Source organism: Panthera uncia, chromosome D1 (genome assembly GCF_023721935.1).
Source record: "Panthera uncia isolate 11264 chromosome D1, Puncia_PCG_1.0, whole genome shotgun sequence".
In the NCBI taxonomy this organism is placed as follows: domain Eukaryota; kingdom Metazoa; phylum Chordata; class Mammalia; order Carnivora; family Felidae; genus Panthera; species Panthera uncia.
In genome coordinates, this window is record NC_064808.1 from 56,449,210 (window position 1) to 56,475,290 (window position 26,081).

Here is a 26,081-nt window from a genome sequence, read left to right on the forward strand (position 1 = left end):
GAGCTGTCAGGACAGAGCCCGATGTGGGTTCAAACCCACAAACCTTGAGATCATGACCTGAGCCGAAGTTGGATGCTTAACCAACTGAGCCACCCAGGCGCCCCACAGTTTTTGTCTTAAAATCTATTTTATATACCCTATAAAAGTATAGCCACCCCAGCTCTCTTTTAGTTACTACTTGTATGAAACGTCTTCTTCCATCCTTTTCCTTTCAACCTATTTGTGTTTTTGAATATAAAGTGTATCTTTAAAATTTTTTTTAATCTTTATGTATTTTTGAGAGAGAGACAGAGACAGAGTGTGAGCAGGGGAGGGGCAGAGAGAGAGGGAGACACTGGATCCAAAGCAGGCTCCAGGCTCTGAGCTGTCAGCACAGAGCCCGACATGGGGCTCGAACTCATGAACCGTGAGATCATGACCTGAGCTGAAGTCGGACGCTTAACTGACTGAGCTACCCAGGCGCCCCTAAAATGTATCTTTTGAAGGCATAATAGTGTTGGATCTTTTTTCTTTTTATCCATACTTCTACTTTGTCTTCTCATTGGAACATTAAGTCTATTTACATTTAATATAATCACTGATAAAGTAGAATTTACATGTGCCCTTTTGCTATTTTCTTGTGTCTTTTTTGTTCCTCCCTCCCTCCATTCCTGCCTTCTTTTCTGTTAAATGTTTTTTCATACACTGTTTTAATTCTCCTGTTGTTTCTTTTGCTCTATGTTTGTAAGTTTTCTTTTTTTTTTTAATTTTCTTTTTTAACGTTTATTTATTTTTGAGACAGAGAGAGACAGAGCATGAACGGGGGAGGGTCAGAGAGAGAGAGGGAGACACAGAATCTGAAACAGGCTCCAGGCTCTGAGCCATCAGCCCAGAGCCCGACGCGGGGCTTGAACTCACGGACCGTGAGATCGTGACCTGAGCTGAAGTTGGACGCTCAACCAACTGAGCCACCCAGGCGCCCCTGTAAGTTATTTTCTTAGCGGTTACTCTGGAGATTAAAATTAACATCTTAATTTAAAACAGTCTAGTTCAGATTAGTAACAGTTTAATTTCTCAATCTTTTGGCAGGCTGGCCTGAGAGAAAAAAGGGACAGGACACACATCAGGATGGTGTGGTGGGTTGAATAGTGACCCACCACATGATATGTACCTAGTTAAACTCCATGGTCTGTGAAGGTGACTTTATTTGGAAAAGGGATCTTTGCAGAAATAAAGAGATAATCTTAGATTATGTAGGTGGGCCCTAAATCCAATGGCAAGTGTCCTAAGAGAAAGAAGACACAGGGAAAAGGGGAGAAGGCCATGTGAAGGGGGCAGGAGGCTGGACTTATGCAGCACAAGCCCAGGAACACCTGGAGCCACCAGAAGCTGGAAGAGGAGAGGAAGGGTTTTCCCCTCGACTCTCTGAGGGAGCATAGCCTTCCCAACACCTTGATTTGGGATTTCTGGCATGCAGAACTGTGATAGAATGAATTTTCGTTTTAACTCAGCTGGTTTATGGCTTAACCTAATCCAAGTGGTGAATTTCAATATGTTTATATCACCTACGGGAGGAGTTGGAAGGCAGAGTCAGGTCCTCTCATCAATAAAATAACCTTGAATTACACGGGTTTGAACTGCTCAGGTCCACTGACACAGATTGTCTTCAGTAAATGCAACACAGTTCTGTAAAAGTATTTTCTCTGTTCATTTTCTTTTCTCTAGCTTACTTTATTATAAATGGACAGTATATAATACAACAGTATATACAGTGTATAAACAAAATGCGTTAATTGATTGTTTATGTTGTCGGTAAGGCTTCTTTCTGGTCAGGAGTAGGCTTTCAGTAGTTAAGTGTTGGGGAAGTGAAAGGTATATTCAAATTTTCGATTGTGTGGGAGGCCATCATCCCTAAACCCCATGTTCAAGAGTCAACTGTATTTCCCTTTTCTTTATGTGAGGCGGGTTGCAATTTTGGAAGGCACTTTTTCCTGATACTTCTGAGAGGTGGAAGAAATTCCCTTTTATTGGTTTATAGGATCACTAGGAGAAAATAGGAATTCCCCCCACTACTTGGCCTCAACCATAATTTTTATAACGAATCTCTGCCCCAGATGTATTCCAAACTTCTCTTTTCATAGCCCTGTTTCCCTCCCTTGTAAACTATTTTTCAAGGTATTTTTCACCACTTCCTGCTTAAGGGAGTTTTGCTTTGCGTGTTTTCATCTAACATTGGTGTCATGAATGCACACGATTTTATCTCCTCCATTTTTTACATAACATGGAATTGCACCTACACACATTTAGAAAGCTCCTTTTCTCAGGGCTAAAATATCAAACACATTTTGAGATTTCTAATTACTTTTGATGAAAACTGATACAAAATATTTTTCCTCTAAACACAAAAGACATATTTTTAATTAAATGCCTGGGGTATAAAAATGTATTCTGAAAATAAATATGACTTCACTGTGTAAATAAAATTTGGGGCTTCTGGCTGGCTCAGTTGGTAGAGCATGTGACTCTTGATCCTTGGGGTCATGAGTTCAAGTTCCATGTTGGGCCAAGAGCTTAGTTAAAAAAAAAAATAAAGAAAAAAAAAGCCGTAAGACTCTTGCTAGCAGCAATACAATGCAGGATTGATAACACTGGAGTAAGACTGCTTCTAAAACCCAGTCTACACGGAGGGAGGATGCTGAAGGTTTCCACTTTCTAATCCGGGAGTGTTCCCCTGGCAACCAGCCCCCATCCTTAAGTTATCTGGGGCTTTCCAAATGTCACCTCGTTAAAATAAACTCAAATACAGTTGAACGGGACTTGTTATGGAAACAAAAGACATTCATTTCACTGTCTGAAGCTTTCAGGAACTGAGAACAAAACTAAATATTGTAACGAAAGATGCGCTGCTGGCTCTCGTATAGGAAATTACAAGTTTTAGGAGCTATGTGCCAGGAACAGTGAATAAAGAACCAAATATCTATTTCTTATTATAAATCACAGTATCATACTCCTTTTCTCTGTGAGAATTTCTCAGTCTCTCCTTGGCTATCACGACCTAGACAGTCTTGGAGATTATGATCCAGTATTCTGTAGAACACCATTTAGTGTTGTTATGTCTACTCTTTCCTTGTAACTGACGTAAGTCCAAGCCAGTCCATCTTTAGCAGAAATATCACAGAGGTAGTGATCGACCCTCCTCCCCCCATCCTAGCAGGCAATCATGATTTCAGTGTGTCCTATTGATTGATGCTCACTGTATCGCTCGATTAAGCTGGGAACCGTCGTATTACATTGTAAAGTTACTCTTTTCCATACTTTGAAAATGTCTCCCCCCTCGCCTTTTTATATCAATGAAGACTCATGGATCCCTATTTTATTCAGTGGGCTATATGCTATTCTATCATTTTTATCGTGATGTTCAAGCTGCTCCAGATTTGGACAGTGGGAACCCCACCAAACTGGCTTCTGTGTCCTTTTGACATGTCTCCATCATTTTTGGGGGGAAGAGTACTGCCTTATTTTCTGGCACAACTACATGTCCTAGGGTCATCTTGTACTTTTTCTGGCCCAATCCTGGACTCAGCCACTTCTTCAGAGAATCTTGATTCCAGTTAGTGGAGAATGGTATTCAGAAACCAAGATCTAGGGGTGCCTAGGTGGCTCAGTTGGTTGAGCATCCGACTTCAGCTCAGGTCACAATCTCAGAGTCTGTGGTTTTGAGCCCCACATTGGGCTCCTTCCTGACAGTGGGGGTCTGCTTGTGATTCTTGCTCTCTCCTCTCTCCCCCGACCCCCAAGTAAGCTTTCTCTCTCTCAAAATAAGCAAATAAACTTTAAAAAAAGAAAGAAAGAAAGAAAGAAAGAAAGAAACCAAGATCTGAACAATTATGGTCTATCACCACAGGGTTCATCCAAGCTCCTTCTCTTCCTATATTTGTAACTCCTTTTTCTGATAGAAAACTGGCTCCCATTATCCTTAATATATCTATTTATTTTGATCAATCCTTCTGTATGTAACCAATCTTCCATTGCTACCATTCTGTCCTCCGCCCCTGAACCCAATACTGACACTCTCATCAAGGCCAGCTTCACCAGATGTGACCTATGCAGTTGGTGCTTAGAAGGGCTCCATGCTTGATGAATTCTTGGAATTCTTTTTTTTTTAATGTTTATTTATTTTGGACAGAGCCCGCATGCAAGTGGGGGAGGGGCAGAGAGACAGAGGATCCAGAGGGGGCTCTGCACTGATAGCAGAGAGCCCATGTGGGGGGCTCTAACTCACGAGCCATGAGATCATAACCTGAACTGAAGTTGGGCGCTTAACCGACTGAGCCACCCGGGCGCCCTGCCTTCACTTTGCTGTTGATGGGAGTAAGATTCTCGTTCTTCTGGGAAAATTCAGTCCTAAATAGTGTATTCTAATTAATGCAGGTGGTGTGGCATGGGGGACAGAGCTCTAGCTCGGGAAGCAAGAGACCTGGGTTTACAAGCCAATCTGCCATGAAGAACCATGTGAATCTGGGCACTCATTTCCAGAGCTGCTTTTTAGGCTTCTGTAAAACTGGGACAATAATACCTACTTCACAGGGTCCTGTGGGGATGGTCCATGGTAATGTATGTAAAGTACTAGGAAAACCTTAGTTTTCTCTAGCCCCCAGAGAACCTGTTAGGGAGGGAAATGAATTTACTTAAAATCCTGCAGTCAATTAGCTGCAGGCTCAGGTCACATTTAAAAAAATTTGTTTTAAGTTTATTGATTTTGAGAGACAGAGCAGAGAAGGGGCAGAGAGAGAGGGAGAGAGAGGATCTCAGGCAGGCTCTGTGCCACCAGTGAAGAGCCCTATGTCAGCACAGAGCCTGATGCAGGGCTCGAACTCAGGAACCGTGAGATCACGACCTGAGCTGAAACCAAGAGTCGGATGCTTAACTGACTGAGCCACCCAGGCATCCCTATGATCACATTTTTTTTTTTTTTACCCCAGGCTTGGAGCTCTCAGACACCCCACTTTGCAGCCAGAATGCTCATTCTCAGGAACCCTGTGAGACCATGCCTGTCTTTGGCAGGGAACGAGGGCAATCGGGCATCCTTTGAGCTCTTCTGTCCCCAGGAACTTAGCCATATCCCTGTATTCTAATTGTCCTCTAACTCAACAAAGGAATGTCACAATTTACTGTTACTAAATTCATCACTCCCCCACCCTTGCATCTGTTCTGGACACAACTGCCAGAATGACTTGTTTTTTCTTCTGTTTTGTTTTCTTTTTTTGTTTTTTGTTTTAAGTAAACCTATACCCAACATGCGAGTAGAACTCACGCCCCTGAGATCAAGAGTCGCATGCTATACAGACTGAGCCAGCCAGATGCCCCCAGAGTGACATTTTTAAAACATAAATTAGATCATGTAACACCCTCCCCACCCCCCACTTACATAAACCCTCCCGTAGTTGTCCACACACCTCAAGGTCAGACTCCCCTGGGGCTACCACAGCTGGCAGGATCTGGACCCTGCCCAGATCTCCAACTTCATTCTGTGCCATCACGGCTGGACGAAAACTTCAGAAGCTCTAAGCACTGAAAGACGATGCGGCTGCTGCCGTATGAAATTACAAATAAAAGCAACACTAAACTGTAAATGACATTGAAGGAGGTCTTTGATTTTATTTTTGAAATATCAACTTCTTCCAAAAACTGTTCTCCTCCCCTTCTTCCTCCTCCATGCCGGCTGCCTCTCCCGCCTACGCCTGCCTGGCCTTCTTACAGTTCCTTCAATGCTCCCTGCGCCTTCTTCAGACTGTTCCTCTTGCTCTCCCTAGCCCCTTTTGTCCAGTTAACCTCCTACTCACCCTTCAGACCTCACTATAAAAGACAGTTCCTAAGGAAAGCTTTCTCTGGGAGCTCCGACTAACTCAGCCCCATGGGTTAGACGCGCTTCGATCTAATGTGTGTCCTCTTGGCCGGTGTGTGAATTCCCAAACTCATGTTCCCACATTGGCACATTTAACCTCCATGACAGTGTGAAAGCCACTGGGATTGAGGAAGGAGCACTGGTCCTGGGGGCCAGAAGCCCAAGTCTTTGTCTCAGGTTTGCTACAAACTTTGGGTGAGCCTGGCCAAGCTCATTTCCTCCCTCTGGGGTTGTGTCCAATGGGAGAGGCGTGGAGGCTCTGTGTCATCTAACAACCATTCACTTACCTGGGCCTTCATCAACTCACTCATGGATTTGATTCATCCATTCAGTCATTTGCGCATTGAAGCTCATGGAGCCTGTCCTCCGTGTCAGGATGCTGGGAGTTCAGAAGGAAATCAAAAGGAAGAGTTCATAGTACAGCAGGTGAGACAAACACAAACCATATGACTAGGCACATGGGTATAGGTACTAAAGAGAGGTCGGGGTCTTAGTGGGGGCCCAGAGATGGTAGCCATTAGGTCACATCTATGAAGCCTTTTTCAAAAAAGTAACCTTGAAGAGTTTAGAAAGGAGAAGGAGAAATGCTGCCCAGGCACCCGCCTTTGTTGGGTACAGGCTCTTTGGGGGAATGGTCTCTTCGCTTTACAATTCTCACCTGGCCTTTTGCAAGAGTCTTGTTCTTCAAACCCAACTCCTTGAAAGCTGCATCTTCAGGGCTGCCTGAGGATCTTTCCAAATGACTTCCCGTTGCCTAAGATTGAGGCCAAGTTCTTCAGCCCTGCAGTCAGGTTCTTCTTGTGTGGCCCCATCTTCCTTTTCCGGCCTCTTTGCCTGTTGCCCCCAGGCAGCCTTTGTTTCAGCCCCTTAAAGTAGGCCAGTGTCAAGTCCTCGGCCTCAGTGCCTTTGCTCAGGCAAAGCTCATGCTTCTGCCCAGAAGACTTTATTTAGAAAGCCTTCTGGCACAACACACAGTAGTTAGCAACTTCTTTTGTACTTCCATGATACTTTATACATCATCTCAATGACTGCATCTACCACTTTGTATAGAAATTACCTATGACCTCCTTGCAGTCAGGGATTCTAATTTGAATTATTTCTATAAATATAGCGGACTGGCCGGGCACCTGGTACAGGTCTGAATGATGTTTGGCTAAGTGAGTAAGTAAATGGGAGAAAGAGGACTTGAAAGGAAGGGGATAGGTTTAATTTAATTAAATTTGAGACATCAAAAGACCAACTTGGCCTGTCTTCCTCTTATTTACCCAATGCATCATGCCCGTGAGATATAGAGACTAAGGAAAGAGGAAGAAGAAGAGGTAAAATCGTTTGGGGTGTTTCAGTTTTTGGTCCTGCCAACAATGTTTGGTTTCGATATCCAACATGGTACTAGTTAGCTGTTAAAACACTAGTCATCCCTGAACCAAACAGAGCTAACCCCCTGTTGTTCATCTGTCAAACTCCCAATCATTTTTTAAGACTTTTGTGAAGGGGCGCCTGGGTGGCTCAGTCGGCTAAGCGTCCGACTTCAGCTCAGGTCACGATCTCATGGTCCATGAGTTCGAGCCCCGCGTCGGGCTCTGGGCTGATGGCTGGGAGCCTGGAGCCTGTTTCTGATTCTGTGTCTCCCTCTCTCTCTGCCCCTCCCCCACTCATGCTCTGTCTCAAAAATAAATGTCTCAAACTATGTCAAAAATGTCACTCAAACTCATGTCTCAAAAATAAATAAACATTAAAAAAAAAAATAAGACTTTTGTGAAGCCTGCATTTGACTTTGCCCACCAGCTCTTGTAGAGTCAGTCATTTCATTACCACTTGACCTTGATCTTTCTTCTATCACTGCATGCATGTTGTATTTGGCTACTTTAGAATCCATGTTCCTTAAACTTGGATACATGTTTCTCTAGGGGACATATAGCACTGTAGAAATATTATAGTAATTTAATTCTAAGTGATTAGAAACATATATATTTTTATTTATTTATTTTGAAAAAGCCAGCAGTGGATGGGCAGAGAGAGAGAGAGGGAGAGAGAGAATCCCAAGAAGGCTCCGTGCTATCAGGATAGAGCCCGATGCAGGGTTCAAACTCAGAACAGTGAGATCATGACCCGAGCTGAGATCAAGAGTTGAACACTTAACCAACTGAGCCACCCAGGTGCCCTAGAAATATTTTTATGTTTAAACAAATATAGTCATATTATGGAAAAGTATCTAAGATAATACAAGAATTTTTAGAATAAAATAGGACATATAAAAATGATAGCATTTATTGAACACTTACTACACCCAAGGCACTGTGGGAAAACATTTTACACTCATTACCTTGAACATTATGCAAGTATTTTAGGTATTTGTCCTGTCCCTGGGGTGAGCATTCCAGCTCTCTTGGTGTAAGTGGAAAAGTCTGAGAAGGGTTGTTTATTTGAGGTATGTATTTCCAGGGCCCAGTGATCGGCCTGGTACAGACTTGAATGTCATTAAAAGCTTGTGGAAACGGAGTGCCTGGGTGGCTCAGTTGGTTGGGTGTCTGACTTCGGCTCATTCAGAGTTCGAGCCCCATGTTGGGCTCTGTGCTGACAGCTCAGAGCCTGGAGACTGTTTTGGATTTTGTGTCTCCCTCTCTCTTTCTGCCACTCCCCCAGTCGTGGTCTCTCTCTCTCTCTCTCAAAAATAAATAAATATTAAAAATTTTTTTTAAAAAAGCTGGTGGAAAGATTGGATCCTGCTCTCTCTGCTGGAATATCCTTTTCTCACTTTCTGCCTGGCAAACTCCTATTGGTTCTTCAGTACCCAGTTTATTTTATTATTTTTTAAACAATTTTTTAAAATGTTTATATATTTTTGAGAGCGAGCACACACAAGCGGGGTAGGGGCAGAGAGAGGGAGAGAGATTCCCAAGCAGGCTCCATGCTGTCAGCACAGAGCCCACGAACCTCGAGATCATGACCCAAGCTGAAATCAAGAGTCGGACGCTTAACTGACTGAGCCACCCAGGTGCTCCCTTCAATACCCAGTTTAAATGTCACCTCTACTGTGACTGAAATTCGACTCTCTTCTCTGGCTTCCACAGCTCCTGAACTTCCCTCAGACTGAAAAGCTGGTTTATCACTCTTTTTTTTTTACTTATTGGACTTCCCTGTAAAGAGGGCAGCTTCCCTGGGGATGAGTCTGAGTCTGATTTCCCAGCACCAACCAAAGGGTTTGCCACAGAGAAGCCCTCAATGAACATTTGTTGAATGAATCAAGTAATAAAGTTAGCTAATATTCAGAGCTGACCTTCAAAGGAGAAAGAAGTGATTCTGTGTTCTGTCTCTATAGGCCCATTTTTTGTTTTGAGAGATAGAGAGAGAGACAGAGTGAGTAGGGGAGGGGCAGAGGGAGAGAGGGAGACATAGAGGCAGAAGCAGGCTCCAGGCTCTGAGCTGTCAGTAAAGAGCCTGACATGGGGCTTGAACTCATGAACCACAAGATCATGACCTGAGCTGAAAGTCAGACACTTAACCGACTGAGCCACCCTGGGGCCCCTCTATAGGCCCGTTTTCTTAACTTGTGTAGTGGGTCGGATGATGCTCCCTCCCTCTCCCCCGAAAATGAGTCCATTCTCTAAAGCTGGAACCTGTGAATGTCATCTTACTTGGAAAAAAGGTCTCTGTAATTAAGGATCTCAAAACGAGACCTGGATTATCTGCACGGGCCCTAAATCCTAAGACAAGTGTCCTTATAAGAAAGAGAAAAGAATATGCAGGAAGAAGAAAAGACCATGAGAAGATGGAGGCAGAGGTTGGAATTATGCAGCCCCGAGCCCAGGAGTATCTGGAGCCACCCGAAGATGAAAGGGTCAAGAAAAGATTCTCCCTTAGAGCCTTCTAAGAGAGGCCCAGCTGTCACCTTCATTTTGGGCTACTGGTCTCTAGAACTGTGAAAGAATACATCTGTTGCTATTGTTGTAAGCTACTTAGTTTGTGGTAATTTGATACAGAAGCCTAAGGAAACTAACACAGCTTGGAAACAGAAGTGTTTTCTGTGAAATTCCAACAGATTTTGGCATGCCACGAGTTGAACCAGATGAGATTTGGGATTTCCTAACTAATCCCTTCTCCACAAACACCTGACCACACCACCCATGAGGAACCACTGGATGCTTCAGAATAGGAGACAGTGCAACATCCATGTTAGCCAGCTCTGGGGTCAGAACCAAAGAGTGTTCAGGCTTCTGAACACCCAGGAAAGATAGCATGCTTCCCTTTTATTTTATTTTTTTTAATGTTTATTTTTGAGACAGAGAGAGACAGAGCATGAATGGGGGAGGGGCAGAGAGAGAGGGAGACACAGAATCGGAAGCAGGCTCCAGGCTCTGAGCCATCAGCCCAGAGCCTGACGCGGGGCTCGAACTCACGAACCGCGAGATCGTGACCTGAGCCGAAGTCGGACGCTCAACCGACTGAGCCCCCCAGGCGCCCCATGCTTCCCTTTCATTAAACTAGTTTTAGTGCAATTATTGTATGTGAGCGCTTCTCTGGCATTTTGCATATGTTGATTTACTTAATCTCTACAGCAATCTTATTATTTTACAGATGGGAAAACTAAAGCTGAGAGTGAGGAACTGGCTTGCCCAGGAACACATAGCTAGAGAGTGGCAGAGCCAAGATCGCAAAAGTGCCTGATTCCTGTTGTGTCTGATTCTAAAACACTGTGTTCTTTCAGCTATGTCAGTCCAGGTGGTGGAGAAATTCATAGTCTTGGGGGGGGGGGGAAGGCAGATTGATAGCCTGCAGAATGACTTAATGCTATTTATTATAGAAGCAATCGCTATAGATGCTATCATTATGCTCAAGGAAGTCTTCCTGGAAGAGGCTGCATTTGAACTGGTTTTTCACTAAAAAACAAACATATACCGGGGCACCTGGGTGGCTCAGTCCATTAAGGGTCTGACTTTGGCTCAGGTCACGATCTCACCGTTGGCGAGTTCAAGCTCCCTAGGCTCTGGGCTGACAGGGCGGAGACTGCTTCCGATTGTGTGTCTCCCTCACTCTCTGCCCCTCCCTCGCTCATGCTGTCTCTCTCTCTCTCTCTCAAAAATAAATACACATAAAAAAATGAAAACAAACATACACTGATTATCCATCAGGCACCGGAAATCCAGAGATGAATGACAAGGTCCTTTGGCTCGAGGAATTCAATGTGTGTGTGTGAGTGTGTTACACACTTATTAGAAGACAATGCAATAGAATAGTAAGAAATATGGTAGAGGCAAGATTCCTAACTCAGGGTCCCAGAGTAGATAAGGGAAGCCTTTTGGAAGAAGGGACTCCACCAGCGGAGGAGATTTGATGGGCAAGTAGGCACTAGAAGGTGAAAAGTGGCACAGGCTTTCTAGGGATAGCATAAGCAACACACTGGTAGAGGTGAAACAGCGTTTTCCGGGTGCCTGGCACACACTGTGCAGCTCAGCGTGCTAGTTAGTGGAGTGCGAAGAGGGGAGTGGACTTGTGGGTTGGAGTTGCTCACGGAAGAGCAGGGACTGCCCGACAGGTTTCTGGTCTCAGCGCATCCTGCGTGGTGACTTGTCGAACGATAAAATATTCTTTCTCAATGCTCGCACGGTCCTGCGAACCCCTCGGGAAAAAAGGCTGCTCAGAGAACTTGCAACAGTAGCCCAGCCTTCGCGACCCAGCTGGCGCCAAACGGGTCCCCGCCGTCCAAGGGGAGGCCGGTTACCAGGGCAACTAGGTTCGGGCGGAAGTGGCTCCGAGGACTGACTCTCACTTATCAGGTGACTCTCCGGCCTCCTGCACGTGACAACAGAGCCCAGGCGCTCGCGCTACCTAATCAGACCCCGCCCCTCTTTCCCTGTACTGACAACTGACACCAGCCTAGAGCAATGGCCCTTGCGGATCTACCAGGAGACTCCGCCCCACGGTAGTGAAAGAACCAATTAGACTGGGGAAAAAAGAAGCAACGCCCCGGGTTTCACCCCAGCTTGACAGACGCAATTTAGGCCATCCCCGGGTCCCTCCGCCCCGAGCCCATTCCGGCCGTCGATGGACAGCCCTTCTACCCAATAGCACACCCCTTGGCCGTCGTTGGGTCCCGCCCCCGTGGCAGCACAACCAATGAGCAAGCCAGGTCTCGGCGGGGTGGTGGGGGTTGCACTGCGGTAATATGGCTCTTCCTTAGCCCGCGGCCGCGGCGGCCGGAGGTGGGGTAGAGCCGTCCTGCCTCTCGGGTGGCGGGTTTCGGGGCTGCAGGGGCTCGGCGGGTCGTGGCTACGCTGTGGTGGCGGATGCCGGAGGAGCGCGGGCCCCGCCGCTCGGCGGCCCCTGGGTCAAGATGAGCGCCTCCGCGTCGGTCGGGGGCCCGGTCCCCCCGCCGCCCCCGGGCCCGGCCGCCGCGTTGCCACCCGGTTCTGCCGCGCGGGCCCTGCATGTGGAGCTGCCCTCTCAGCAGGTAAGCCCGCGGGCTCGCGGTGCTCGGTAGGGGGTGGGGTGGCAGGAGGCCGGGGAGGAGAGCCCGTGGGCGGCGGGCGGACCCTGTGCCAGCCGGGAGACCCGGGCGAGTGCCGGGGAGAACTCGGGGGACCGAGGACTTTAGGATTGTGAGGCGAGGGAGCCAGCGATGTCCGATGCTCTGGGAGATCCCCGAGTCCCCCGGAGGGATCCCGTTACTGGAGACCGGCTGCAAAGAGACGGGAAGAGACCCAGTGGAACTCCCTGGGGGCCCCGGCCTGAGCCCGCCTCTCCCCAGCTGGGGTGCTGGGGATTCCCTTGCGCGGACCCTCCTCCTCATTCCTCCTGGGAAGGGACCCGGGGAAGCCCGGGAGTCACCTGAGAGATGGGGAAAGCGCTTTTCCTTTCTCTACCCACTTGCGGAGAAACCAGTTGGTACTCTTTCCTACGGGAGAAGTTGAGGAATCTTTATGGTTTCTACCGTTTACTTTTCATCTCCTTGTTATGAAGTACTCCCCTCGGGTTCCCAGGAGAAATCCTTTGGGGCTTTGGGGTTTCCTTCCTGATTCTCAGACCCCCAAGGATCGCGTTTTAGCAATTTAGGGGCGCCTTCCTCCTTCATTTCCTCAAAGGACTCCCCGTGGAAGGAGGATCTGATGTATATGTTTGTGTCTTACCCCATCCTTTAGCGGGGGTTTTGAGGGCTTCTCGGGTCCACATTGTAAGCGGATAATGAAGAGAGAGCACTGAGCTTGGGGGATCTGACACAATTCTCGGTGTCAGCCGTATGTCTGTATGGTACTTCTTCCCTCCACCTCTCCCTTGCCAGGAAAGGACCTTTCACCCTCTCTCGTATTCCTGTTTCCATGAAGAGGACCCAAGGAAAAACTGTCAGTTCCTGAGACTTAACCATGTAGGATTTGTGCCAAGGGCTCAATGGCCAGTAATTCATTTCATCCTGACAGTTCTATGAGATAGCTGTTTTTTATGATTTCCCGTTTTGTAGTTCAGCAAACTGAGTCTCAAAGATGGAAAATCCCACGTCCAAGGCCTTGCAGTCAGGAAGTGCTGAGGCTGGGTTTCACAGTCCAGCGTTGGGACCCTGTAGCCCGGGCCCATGGCTGTGTGCTTGAGACTTGAGAACCTTCGCACAGGATGGAGCACGGTCCTTCACCCTGCATTCAACTACCCCTGCCCTAGTACTTAGGAAATTCTTAAAGAAGAAAGCAGAGTTTGGGGCAGGGGGTGGAGGGGAAATGAGATGGGTTTGAAAGCAGGAAAAGTAGAGGGGGTCCTAAAGCGGAGAGCTGCACTGGAGGTCTTAGCTGCACTGGCCACTGAGCTGAATTGTGTGCAGCGGCAGGACTTTTTATGTGGGAGAAGAGCATTTAAAAGCTGGGGTTAGCATGTGCCCTAGTTTTGTGGTGCTGTTGGGAAGCGAGTTGGTGGAGAATATTAGGAGTTTGAGGGTAGTGAGGTTTGGATTGTATTTATGAGGTCCTGGGAAAGATTAGAAGTCTGGCAGGGGGAAGACTAGCCTTAGGAATGAGCATTAAATGTGCATTTTCATGTGTGTGGGGAGGTGGATTGTGAGGATGGATACTGAGAGAGGCGATGGTGGGCACTGTTGGGAGCAGCCTGGAGAAATCCTAAGTATTGAGGGCCAAGAGGGATTTAGCTTGGGGGAGCTTTGGGAAAATGTGGGATTAGAAAAGAGGAAGCATCATTTGTTGCATAGAGCATGTTCTCTGATAACAGTTCACAGTTTAAAATGGGGGAAATAGCTCAACTGTCCGTGGAATAAATTTAACTGCATTTGTAAGCCTTTGTCAAATTTTTGGATTTGTGCCGAGGGATACATAGTGGCTTAAGTGTTTAGCTGAATGCCATATGAGCTCTGAGTATGGTATTTACAGCTTTCTGGGGGTGTCATCCTTCTTGAATTCTTGGAAGGTAGCCTATATAACAAAAATACTTTTGCAGTTGACGTTTTTTTTAGTTTTGTGGGTCAAAGTGCCCATATAATGAAAATACTTTTACTTTTGCAACTGACGTTCATTTAGCTTTGTGGGTCAAAGTGTTCAGGTTTTTAGGGTGTGAGTAACATTTAAAAAATAAACATTTTTGTAAAAGTGTTATCTGTATAAACTGCACTGATTATTTAGCACACAGCTTGATGAATTGTTGCAAAGTGAACACAGTTATATAACCATCACCCAAATTAAGAAATACAAAATTATTAGCATTCCAGAAGTCCTCTTTATGTTCTCTCCCATCTCTACCTTTTCTTTCTCTCCAAAGGAACTACTAGTCTGATTTCTAACAAGAGATCGGTTTTTGCCTGCTCTTGAATGGTGTATAAACGCAAACGGTGTATCATGCAAAGACCACATTTTTTTGTGGTCTTCTTTGTCTGATTTCTTTTGCTCAGTATTGTCTGTGAGCATCATAGGATGTGTGTGTATTTAGCATGAATTCATTGTCTTTTGTTGTTGTTCCATGTAGCTTTTGCAAAATTCAAAAAGTTTAGATAAATTGGAAAATCAGTTGATAACTTTCTTTTAAATGACACTTCGAAAATTGTATCGTTTTACTGGATCCCATGGTATTTGATAAGATGTCAGTCTTTTGAAACAAATAAGTAAACACTGTTTTAGGATTTCTGTTTTAAAGCTGATTGTCTCAAAGCATAGATTCAGTGGTTCCCCCAGGCTGCTTCTTGGCATTGTTGACAATTTTGAGTGGGTAGGTCAGTCTGTGAGATGTGGAGCCACATCCATAGCTTGTACCCACAAGGTACTAGGAGCACCTGTCCAGTCCTGACAGTCAAGAATGTCTTCAGGGGCTGCCAAATGTCCCTTAGAGGGGCAAAATTACTCCTGATTGACAACCACTGTTCTAAGTGTATTTTCATCTTAGGGTAGACAGTATCCCTGCTATTTTGTACTCATTTATTTCAGTTTTCATTAAGTCCCATTGATTCTCATGGCTGTAATGTTTAAAATGTTAATTTACTGTATTAGTTTTAAAGGTATTGGAATCACCTTAATCTGCCTCCAGGAAAAGACTTATCTATTTTGCTCAAAGAAAGCCCACAAAACTATGTATAAGACCCAACTTATTTTTGTCTTATTTTAATCCACTTGTCGTTAAAAAAAAAAGTTTAGTTAAGGCTGCGTAACTCCTGAATCTTTGTCTGTGTGAGTAACTAGTCCATAATTGTCAACCTGTCTGTGTCAAATGGGACTACTTACTACTTAATCTTTGCCTCCTTTTGCTTCTGTATGATCTTACTTTAATTGTAATTTAAGCATGAACTAGTCACACATTTTGAAGACTGTTTTTGATCTTTAATTTTTGGTTGAGGTTTATAATTAGTGAATATAAGCTCATCTGAAGAATAACTTCCTTCACACCCTTAAATTTAGAGTTTTGAAATAAAATTTTGTGTTTTGTGGTAGAGGCATTTAATACGTCCTAAAAGTTTAATTGAGAGCACTTTCCTCCCCAGAGTCTTCCTCACTTGAGTCTAACCTAAACTACATTTCTGTAGATACTCAGAAATGGGTGGTTTTTTAGTGATTGTTCAGTGACCCTTCCAGGGGGCCACATATTCCTTTAAGAATTTGGTAAAAGCTATAGACACCTTCCTTAGAAAATGCACTTACATACGTAAACGCAGTTTTGCATGCGGTTTTGGTTTTCTTGAAACATATGTACATGGAAACCCCAGTTTCAACAGCCCTGAACTGGTTTATTCCTTTCCTTTAAAAATTAAGAAAAAATTTACTATTTATTATTTGTTTTAGACAATCATCCATGTCAGTGTATATACATCTACCATACTTTGCATAATAATGTTCACATAGCTTTGTTTAACCCCTTGTTGGTAGCCCTTTGTACAGTTTTATCTGTTACATTGTTGCAGGGAATATACACATATAGGTATCTTTGTACACTTGTGCTAATATTTCTTTAGGTTGAATTTTGAGCAGTGAAATCACTCAAAGGATATATGTATATATTTAAATTGGTATAAATACATAGAATTATACTTCATATAAAATATGTACATGAATACTTTTATTATATGTACATTTTTGTTAACTTTATTTTTTATTTTTATGTTTTCATTTTTGTTAACTTTAGAAGATATTAGCAAAGTGTTTACCTGAAAGGACACGTCCACCACACTACTCCCACTAGATTATGACAGGGTTTGTTTACCCATCATATTTTGTCAGCTTTGGGCATCGGAAGTTTTCTCAGTGTTTTCCAATATGATTTTATATATATGTATAATATATGTAGAATATAATCATATAACTTATACATATATGAATGTGTATAACCTGCATCTATATACACATATGTATATATTTTTGCTATTTAAATTTGTATTTCTTTATTATATTTTAATAGCTTCATTTAATGTATACAAAACACTGTGCTAAGTACATGATCTCATTTATCCTTCAAACAACCCTATGGATTTCATCTTTGCATAGGTTTATGTAACATTGTAATTTCTTTCGTGAATTGCAGGTTTATTTTTGTCCTTGGCATTAATTTTTCTGATCGCTCAATGTTTTTCGCTGATTTGAAGAGCATTTATTTTTCTTCTCCTGTGTTTGGAAGAGGTGGACTATATTAGCTCTATTAACATTTATAGCCCCTGAATTTTTTTATGTAGACATTATTTTTCAGAACAGTTTTAGATTTACAGAAAACTTGAGGTGAAAAGATAGTGCAGAAACTATATACTCGACACCCATTTTCCCCTATTCTTGGTATCTTCCAATTGTATGATACATTTGTTACAATTAATGAACCAATATTGATGGGTTATGTGTTATTACTAATGAAAGTCCCCAGTTTATTCAGTATTCCTTAGTTTAAAAAATTGGGGTAAAATACACATTACATAAAATTTGCCATTTTAATAATTTTTAAGTGTGTATCTCAAAGGCAGTTACGACTGTTTGTGCAGTCATCACCACTGTCTATTTCCAGAAATTTTCATCATCCCAAACAGATACTGTACCCATTAAACAATAATTCCCCATTTTCCCCTTCTTCCAGCCCCTGGTGAACTTTGTTGTGCTCTGTTTCTATGAATTTGCTCATTCTAGGTACTTCATGTAAGTGAATAATACTACAGTATTTGCTCTTTTGCGTATGACTTATTTTCAGCGTAATTTTTCAGTGTTCATCCATGTTGTAGCATGTATCAGAATTTCATTCCTTTATAAGTCTAAGTAATACTCCATTATATGTATATACTGGATTTTTTTTTTTTATTTTTTAAGTAAATTGTACATCCAGCTTGGGGCTTGAACTTACAACCTACTGAGTCAGCAGGAAGCCTGTGCATTTTGTTTATCTATTCATCTGTTAATGGAGCTTTACTATTTACCTAATGACCTTTTTCTGTGCCAGAATATCATCCTGAATACCACATTATATTTAGTTGTTCTGTCTCCTTACTCTCTTGGCTGTGACAGTTCCTCAGATTTTCCTTCTTTTTGATGACTGAGACAGTTTTGAGTACTGATAAGGTATTTTGTAGGATGCCCTTATATTGGAATGAGTCTCATGTTGGTTTTTTTTCCCCCCTCATGATTAGACTGGGGTTATGGGTTTTGGGAGGAAGGCCAAGGTGGTAAAGTGCCATTTTTATCTGGTCTTATCAGGTGTACATACTGTTAACATGACTTATTACTATTGATGTTAATCTTCATCATCACCAGCTGAGGTAGTGTTTGGTTTACAAACACTGCTATAAGGTTACTCTTTCCCGCTCACTCTCCATACTGTCCTTTTTGGAAGAAAGTCACTATGCACAGCCCATACTTGAGGAGTGGGGATTCCTGTTCCCTCTCCTGAAGGGCAGAATATCTACATAAATCATTTGGAATTCTTCTGCATGGGAGATTTGTATCAGTAAAGACTTCTTTCACAGATGAGGAATCTAAGGTCTGGGTAACTTTTTCAAAGTTACACAGTGTTAACACAGGGGCAGTTAAGGTCTTTGATTACCAGTTGCCATAGACACCTACTCTTTGCAGAGCGCTGGCTAAACACAGAAGTTTTAAGTTACCTGAAGGTTCAGGACCATGATGCTTTGTAGTTTATTTCCCACAGCACCTCTACCAAACACTACTGATTACATAGTAGGAGCTGTCTGTATATTTTTATTTTTAATTTTAATTTTTATATGAATCTTTCCTTTGAAGACCTTTACAGCCTAAAGAGAAGAAGGAAATGGGATTGAAGCACATACAAGAAAAAAATGGTAGAAGCATCAAAAAGCTTTAGAAAGCTTAATTTAGCCATATAGGATATATAGTTCCCTCTTATGTGTTTATTAGATATCTTACTGTTGCTAATCTAATTTGATTTTTTTTTTCATGTACTTTCAAAGAAATCTGTTTTGTTGGTAAGGCCACTAAAGGCAGAGAGAAAGTTGTATCTTATTAGGAACATATGCCTCCTGCAGCACAGTACTGTGCTATGTATGTTCATTCCTTCCACAAATATTTATTGAGCCCCTTACTTGTGACTCAAATTTAAAACATGTATATAAAATAGAATGATAGCAATTTTTGAACTGCTTTGGCTCTTGTAAACAAAACTATATGAGGAAGGTTCAGAAACTGGAAAAAAATCAGCAGTCTAAAAATCATTTTTATATGACAAAATACATTTAATTAGGATTTTTTAATTTGTTTGTTTCTTTGTTTTTCTTGTGAAAATGTTTAGTTCTCCTTTGAAAGGAAAAGCTATGTTCTTATTTAGTGTTTACTTTAAAATTTCTCCACAGGATCACAATTCTTAACTTTGTGGCAGAAAATTTTTGAAGTGAAACTGACTAGAAATAGAGCAAGAGCAGAACTGAAACTTATAAGTTGGGCCTGAAGTGTGTAGTGAAATGAAAAAACAAATTAGGTTTTCGTAGTTTTAAAATGTGTACTTTTGATATCTGTGTATTTTTACCCATCAGCCTTATTACTACTGTGGGGAAAAGGAAAATTTGTCATTTTCAAAAATTATTTATTTTTGAGAGCGCGCGCGAGAGAGTGGTAAGCGGGGAAGGGCCAGAGAGAGAGGAAGACAGAATCCTAAGCAGGCTCCAGGCTCCGAGCTGTTAGCACAGATCCCCACGTGGGGCTCAAACTGACAAACAGCGAGATCATGATCTGAGCTGAAATCAAGAGTTGGACGCTCAAGCCATTGAGCCACCCAGGTGCCCCTATTTGTCATTTTTAAAGCACTTGAATGAATGCAGTAACAAACCATGGGTATTTTAGAAAAATTAAAGACAGGTCTATGTTAAGAGAGGAGTTGAAACATTTTAGGTTTTATACTTTGTTATAGGTCTAATGACACCGTAGTGTCTCAGGCAGAGTTAAATGTTTCTAATTCCTTGCATCAGTTAGCAGTTAGACTATATAGGTAGAAGAGTGCGTGCAGCACAGAAAACTTGACATTGGAATTTTTAGAAAACATAATTCATAGTATACCTTCTTGGTTTAGTATTATACAATCTTGTTTTCATCTTACTTTGAGATGGAATCTTGAATTTGAATCATAGAAGTTTACAAATGCAAAATCTGAAGCTCTCAGAGGTGAAACTATTCCCCTGGCCATACACTTGGTCATCTGTTTATTCTCTTCCTGAAGGAGTCAGTAAAGATGATTAGTTTAACAAATGTGAATTGAGTGCCCTGTTGTTCTTTTAGTGACAGATACCTGACCAGAACCTGGGTGTTGGGAGTAGTTCTACTGTGCTTGGCTGGGTGTTTGAAAACTTGTTTCTTAAACTTATCTCTGTGCTTTGTCACAGCATCTCCACATCTCTGGGGATTTTAGGCTAGGACAGAAGTGGAAGAAAGGCTGTATTTTAAATTTCTTTTTACAGGCAGAATACTCAGGCTCCACCCCCACACCCCTTTTATGATGTGAATTAGAATGAAACTTTGGAATATCCCTCTGTATTTTAAGTGATCAGTCTTCCTGTTTTGTCTTTGGGTTCTTACCATGCCTATCCTTTTTTTTAAAATGCCTATCCTTTTTTGAGTAGTCCACTTAAGAATTCCTGATTCTCTACCTCTTTAAATTTCTGAAACAGCAACATCTGGTGATTGTGGGTTCTTTGATGTCAGGAATTTCATTCTCTGTAATATTTGACGCTGATTGCCACAGACCTCATTTACTAGAAATGTTATGAGGCATTGAAAACTCTAGTCAAGTGCGTTTGTTGGTTAAAGGCTAAGCCAGATACTGTTAAAGCTGAGCATTAGAGCCTAGCACTTAAGCGGCTCAGTTTGTTTGTTGGTCCATTGAAATATCTGGCATTTTTCCCCCCCCGCCATGGTTTTTAGAATATCCTGAAAGAAACAGTCTGATTTTTTTGAGAACAGTAGGGAAAATCAGGAAGTGGAAACTGGCAGTTACCTTTGGCTTTCGTCAGTAGACTCCAGGGTAAGAAAAAAGGGAAGATACAAATAAGTAAAAGTGGCAATCAGACTTTTATGATTTTTTTTTCAGGAAAAACTTGGTGTTCTTTACCATGATTATACTTTTTTTTACTAGGGGTTTTACTCTGAACTATAAGTAATTCATATGTTATGTTAGCCTCTATTGAAAGAGGAAAACTTAACTGCGTCAGCCATTTATTCAACAGATATTTATAAAGTATCCTTTTTGAATTATGCTAGGCATGTGATTAGAAACTGTAGGTCTTGTGTCCTCCAACGTGCTTATGTCTTTCAGAGGATGTGAATTTTTCCTGTCACAATTCCAGTCGCTTTTTGATCAGAATACAGGAAAACTAAACGTTTAAAAAAAAAGCAACATGAAAGTAACTTTATTTAGAATCATGAAAAACTTTTTTTTTTAAATATCTGAGAGAGCGAGAGTGAGAGAGAGAGAGAGAGAGAGAGAGAGAGAGAGAGAGCGAGCATGGAGGAGGGGCAGAGAGACAGGGAGACAGAGGATCTGAATTGGCCCTGTGCTGAGAGCTCCAATGTGGGGCTCAAACTCATGAACCATGAAATCATGATCTGAGCCAAAGTCAGACTCTTAACTGAGCCACCCAGGCGCCCTTTTAAAAACACTTTTTTTTAAACGTTTATTTAGTTTTGAGAGACCGAGATAGAGCACGAGTGGGGGAGGGGCAGAGAGAGAGGGAGACAGAGAATCCAAAGCGGGCTCCAGACTCTGAGCTGTCAGCACAGAGCCCAACACGGGGCTCGAACTCATGAACTGTGAGATCATGACCTGAGCCAAGGTCAGATGCTTAACTGACTGAGCCACCTAGGCGCCCCTAAAAAAACTTTTTTAACCTTGATTGTCTACCTTAATGAATAGAATAATCTCATTAAATTGGTACTGCTTTCATCCACTAAAATGTTAATTATCCAGCTATATATGGGAAGCAGCAAGATGAAGAAGATTTTCTAATTTTTCATTTTGAAAATAGATCACAAAGCAAGATAGGAAAGTAGGCTGTGGGTACGCTACTCATTACAGGTCTAGGACATTTTATTGTATTTATTTATTTTTATTATTATTATTTTTTATTGTGAGAGAGAGAGAGGCAGAGAAAGAGAGGGAGAGAGAGAGGATTCCAAGCGGACTCTGTACTGACAGTGTGGTCATGACCTGAGCTGCAATCAAGAGTAGGACGCTTAACTGACTGAGCCACCCAGGCGCCCCTCCAGGTCAATGTATTTTATAGCACTGTGCTCATTATAGGAGAGAGTTGGTCCCAACTTTATAGTAGGTATAAAGATTTAATTTATAGTAGGTATTTCAGGCTTGTTTTCATGAATTGACTTAGTGGAGTTTATTCTACTTGATAGGTATTTCATATAAACAGTTGTCCAGGTGTTCTGGAGTGACTAGTTTACTTTCGATATCCATATATTTCTATCAAAGACATCAGTTTGATTATTAGATGGGGACACTAGAATTGCAGAGTTTCTTAATTGTACCTTAGCTGCATTTTTGATATTATATTAACTTGGCTGTTTTAAAACTATCTGAAAATTACTAAAAATTATTGCTCATGAATATTGTATGTTCAGGAAAAGGTTACATGTATCAATATCCTCTTTATTTTTTTATTATTTAAAAAAAAATGTTTGGGGCACCTGGGTGGCTCAGTCGGTTGAGTGTCTGACTTTGGCTCAGGTCATGATCTCACAGTCCGTGGGCTTGAGCCCGCGTCAGGCTCTGAGCTGTCAGCACAGAGCCCAGCATGGGGCTCAAACTCACAAACTGTGAGATCATGACCTGAGCCAAAGTCGGATGCTTAACCCACTGAGCCACCCAGGTGCCCCTATCAATATCCTCTTTAATGAGGTAGCAAAATATGCAGTGTATTTTAGATAAGTTATACATATATGTATATATATATATGTATATATATATATATATATATGTATATATACATATATATATATAAAATTAAATGGATACTTAGAAGTAAACATAAAACCTCTTAAGATTAAAAAATTTAATTGATATTAAATTCCTGCTGTGTACTAAATATTGCATTAGGCTGGTGTACATCTTTCTTCAACTTCTCTTATTGTTGGAATACCAGAATATATTTGATTGTAATTTTATATCATTTTCCTTTTTTCATTTAATGTGCATTTCATTTTTGTGATTTCACAAAGTCTGTTGTTAGATATTATTACTATTATTTTAACGTGAGGTATAATTGGCATATAACATTATTTTCAGGTATACAACATAATGATTTGATATTTGTATAATTTGTGAAATGACCAGCACAGTAAGTCTAGTTAACATCTATCACCATGTGTAGTCCTCCTTCTTTTCTTCCTCCCTCTCTCCCTCCCTCCCTTCTTTCTCTCTTTTCTTTTTCTTCTCTTCACTTCACTTCACTTCACTTCACTTCTCCTCTTTTCTTTTCTCTCCATGTCTAGTGTGGGGCTTGAACGCATGACCCCAAGATCAAGAGTCTTATGCTCTACTGACTGAGTCAGCGCCCCAGTCACCATAATAGTTACAAAAAAATTCTTGTGATGAGGACTTTTAAGATTTACTCTCATAGCAACTTTCAAATATTCAATACAGTATTATGAACTATAGTCACATTACGTTCCCGTGACTTATTTATTTTATAACTGAAAATCTGTACTTTTTGGACCTTTTGACCCCCTTTACCCAGTTCACCCCTCCTCCACCTCCATTTTTACAATTTCTTACAAACAAATAATCATTCCTTTAATATGGTGTGGTGGGAAGACTTGTAAAACTGGTTCAGGGAGTAACTAAGGTAACTTTGGGAAAAGCACTTTGGTCTTCGGTTCTTAGCTTTTACAAGAGAAGATTGGAGAGAGATTAGATTATTTGTATCTCTAAACATTTTAAACCTCTGTGCCTCCTTTTTCTCAGTTGCCAGTTGCTTTACTTTGGTCCCGTTGTGGAATTTTCATTCCGCAAACACCGTGTTCAACTCTGTTCTGTGCTGTCCTTTGTTCAGCAGTTATTTTTTTGAGTTTCTACTATGTATACCACAGTGGTGAAGAATATGGCTTCTAGAGCCAGACTGACTGCTTGGGTTCAAATCCTGGTCCTTCCATTTCTTAGCTGAGCAGTCTGGAAGTTACTCGATCTCCCTATGCCTCAGGAAGGCTTGAATCAAATGGGCATAATAGCACCTACCTTGTAGGGTTGCTGAAAGGATTAAATGAGTCATAAATTTGCTTAAAAAGGTGCTTGGTACAGAGTGCTCCAGAAATGTTAGTTGTTGGCTTCTATTGTTATTACTATTACTATTTGTTAGGCATTGTCCTTGCTATGGAGGGACTCATAATCTAATGGTTAAGGCAACTATATCAACAAACCATAATATAAGAGATAGAATGAACAAAAGCTGAAGTGGGAAAGATGAGGAAAAGTATTCTAGCAGAGTGATCAACTTGAATAAAAAGGTAAAGTATAAAAAGGAATGGCAGATAATTAAGTGAAGCTGGAGTTTAAGTAGCTAAGAGGAGGATGGTGGGAACAAATGTGTTGGAGAGGTATAGTTTGGGATTAGATTACAAAGGGTCACATATGCCAGGCTCTCCTGTAGGTAGAGGGGAGGATGGTTTCTTTTTAAAGACTTAATTAAAAAAAAAAATTTTAGTGTTTATTTATTTTTGAGAGAGAGAGAGAAAAAAAGACAGAGTATGAGCGAAGGAGGAGCAGAGAGAGAGGGAGACAGAATCCAAAGCAGGCTCCAGGCTCTGAGCTGTTAGCACAGAGCCTGATGTGGGGCTCACAGCCATGAACAGTGAGATCATGACCTGAGCCAAAGTTGGACGCTTAACCGACTGAGCCACTTAGGTGCCCCAAGACTTGATTTTTTTTTAGAGCAGTTTTAGATTCACAGTGGAATTGAGCAGAATGTACAAAGATTTCCCAGATTCCCCTGACCCCACACATGCATAGTATTTCCCATTATCAATATCCCCTTCTCTATGGTATGTTAGTCACAGTTGGCGAACCTGCATTGACACATCATTGTCACCCAAAGCCCATAGTTTACATTAGGGCTTGTGTTATATCTTCCATGGTTTGGGACAAATATATAATGACATGTATTCACCAATATAGTTATCATACAGAGTAGTTTCAGTGCTGTAAAATCTCCTTTGCTATATCTGTTCATCCCCCACTCCCTCTTAAGCCCTGGCAACCATTGATCTTTTTATTGTCTCCATAGTTTTGCCTTTTCCAGAATGTCATATAGTTGGAATCATACAACTCCCTTGAGTAAATACTGAGGACCATGATTACTGGAATGTATGGGAAGAGTATGTTTAGTTTTATAAGAACCTGCCAAACTGACGTCCAAAGTGGCTGTACCATTTTGCCTCCCACTAACAATGAATTCGGAGTCCCTGTTACCGCACATCCTTGTCAGCATTTGGTACTATCAATGTTCTGGAGTTTGGCCATTCTACTAGGTGTGTGTAGTGGCACCTTGTTTCAGTTTGGATTTTCCTGATGAAAAATGGTGAAGCATCTTTTCATGAGCTTATTTGCCATCTGTGTATCTTGTATGGTGAGCTGCCAAAGTCTTTGGTCCAATTTACAGTTGGGTTGTTTTGTTTTCTTATTGTTGAATTTGAAGAGTTCTTTGTATATTTTGGGTAACAGTGCTTTGTCAGATGTGACTTTTGCAATTATTTTTTCCTAGTCCGTGGCTTGTCTTCTTTCTCTTAATATTGCCTTTTGCAGAACAGAAGTTTTAAATTTTAATGAAGTCCAGCTTGTCAATTATTCTTTTCATGCAGAATGTGTTTGATGTTATACCTAAAAGGGCTCCTGGGTGGCTCAGTCGGTTAAGCATCTGGCTTTGGCTCAGGCCATGATCCTGCTGGTCTTGATTTCAAGCCCCACATCAGGCTCTGTGCTGACAGCTCAGAGCCTGGAACCTATTTCAGATTCTGTGTCTCCTGGTCTCTCTGCCTGCTTGTGCTGTCTCTCTCTCTCTCGAAAATAAACAGACATTAAACAAAAAATTAAAAAGTAATTGTTGTACCCAAGATCACCCTAGATTTCTCCTGTGTTATTTTCTATGAGTTTTATAGACCTATAGTTAGGTCTATAATCTCTTTCTGAATTAATGTTTGTGAAGGATGTAAGGTTTGTGTCTAGAATCATTTGTTTGCATGTGAATGTCCAGTTGTTCCAGCACCATTTGTTTAAAAGACTTTGCCCT

General features: G+C 41.9%; 2 protein-coding genes across 3 annotated transcripts in view; both read left to right on the forward strand.

Annotated features, from left to right (window-relative positions):
• RPS3 (ribosomal protein S3) overlaps positions 1-26,081 on the forward strand; it is a 780,806-nt gene that overhangs the window by 366,141 nt on the left and 388,584 nt on the right. The gene's annotated exons all lie outside the window — the stretch shown is intronic.
• The window catches only part of UVRAG (UV radiation resistance associated), a 296,234-nt gene continuing 282,157 nt past the window's right edge, over positions 12,005-26,081 (forward strand). The window contains exon 1 of one of the 2 annotated variants that reach the window (XM_049619579.1): positions 12,005-12,332. In XM_049619579.1, the coding sequence (XP_049475536.1) occupies positions 12,216-12,332 (117 nt within the window). In that variant the 5' untranslated portion in view covers positions 12,005-12,215. The remainder of the gene's footprint in view (positions 12,333-26,081) is intronic. The other variant, XR_007455275.1, reaches the window with a different exon arrangement.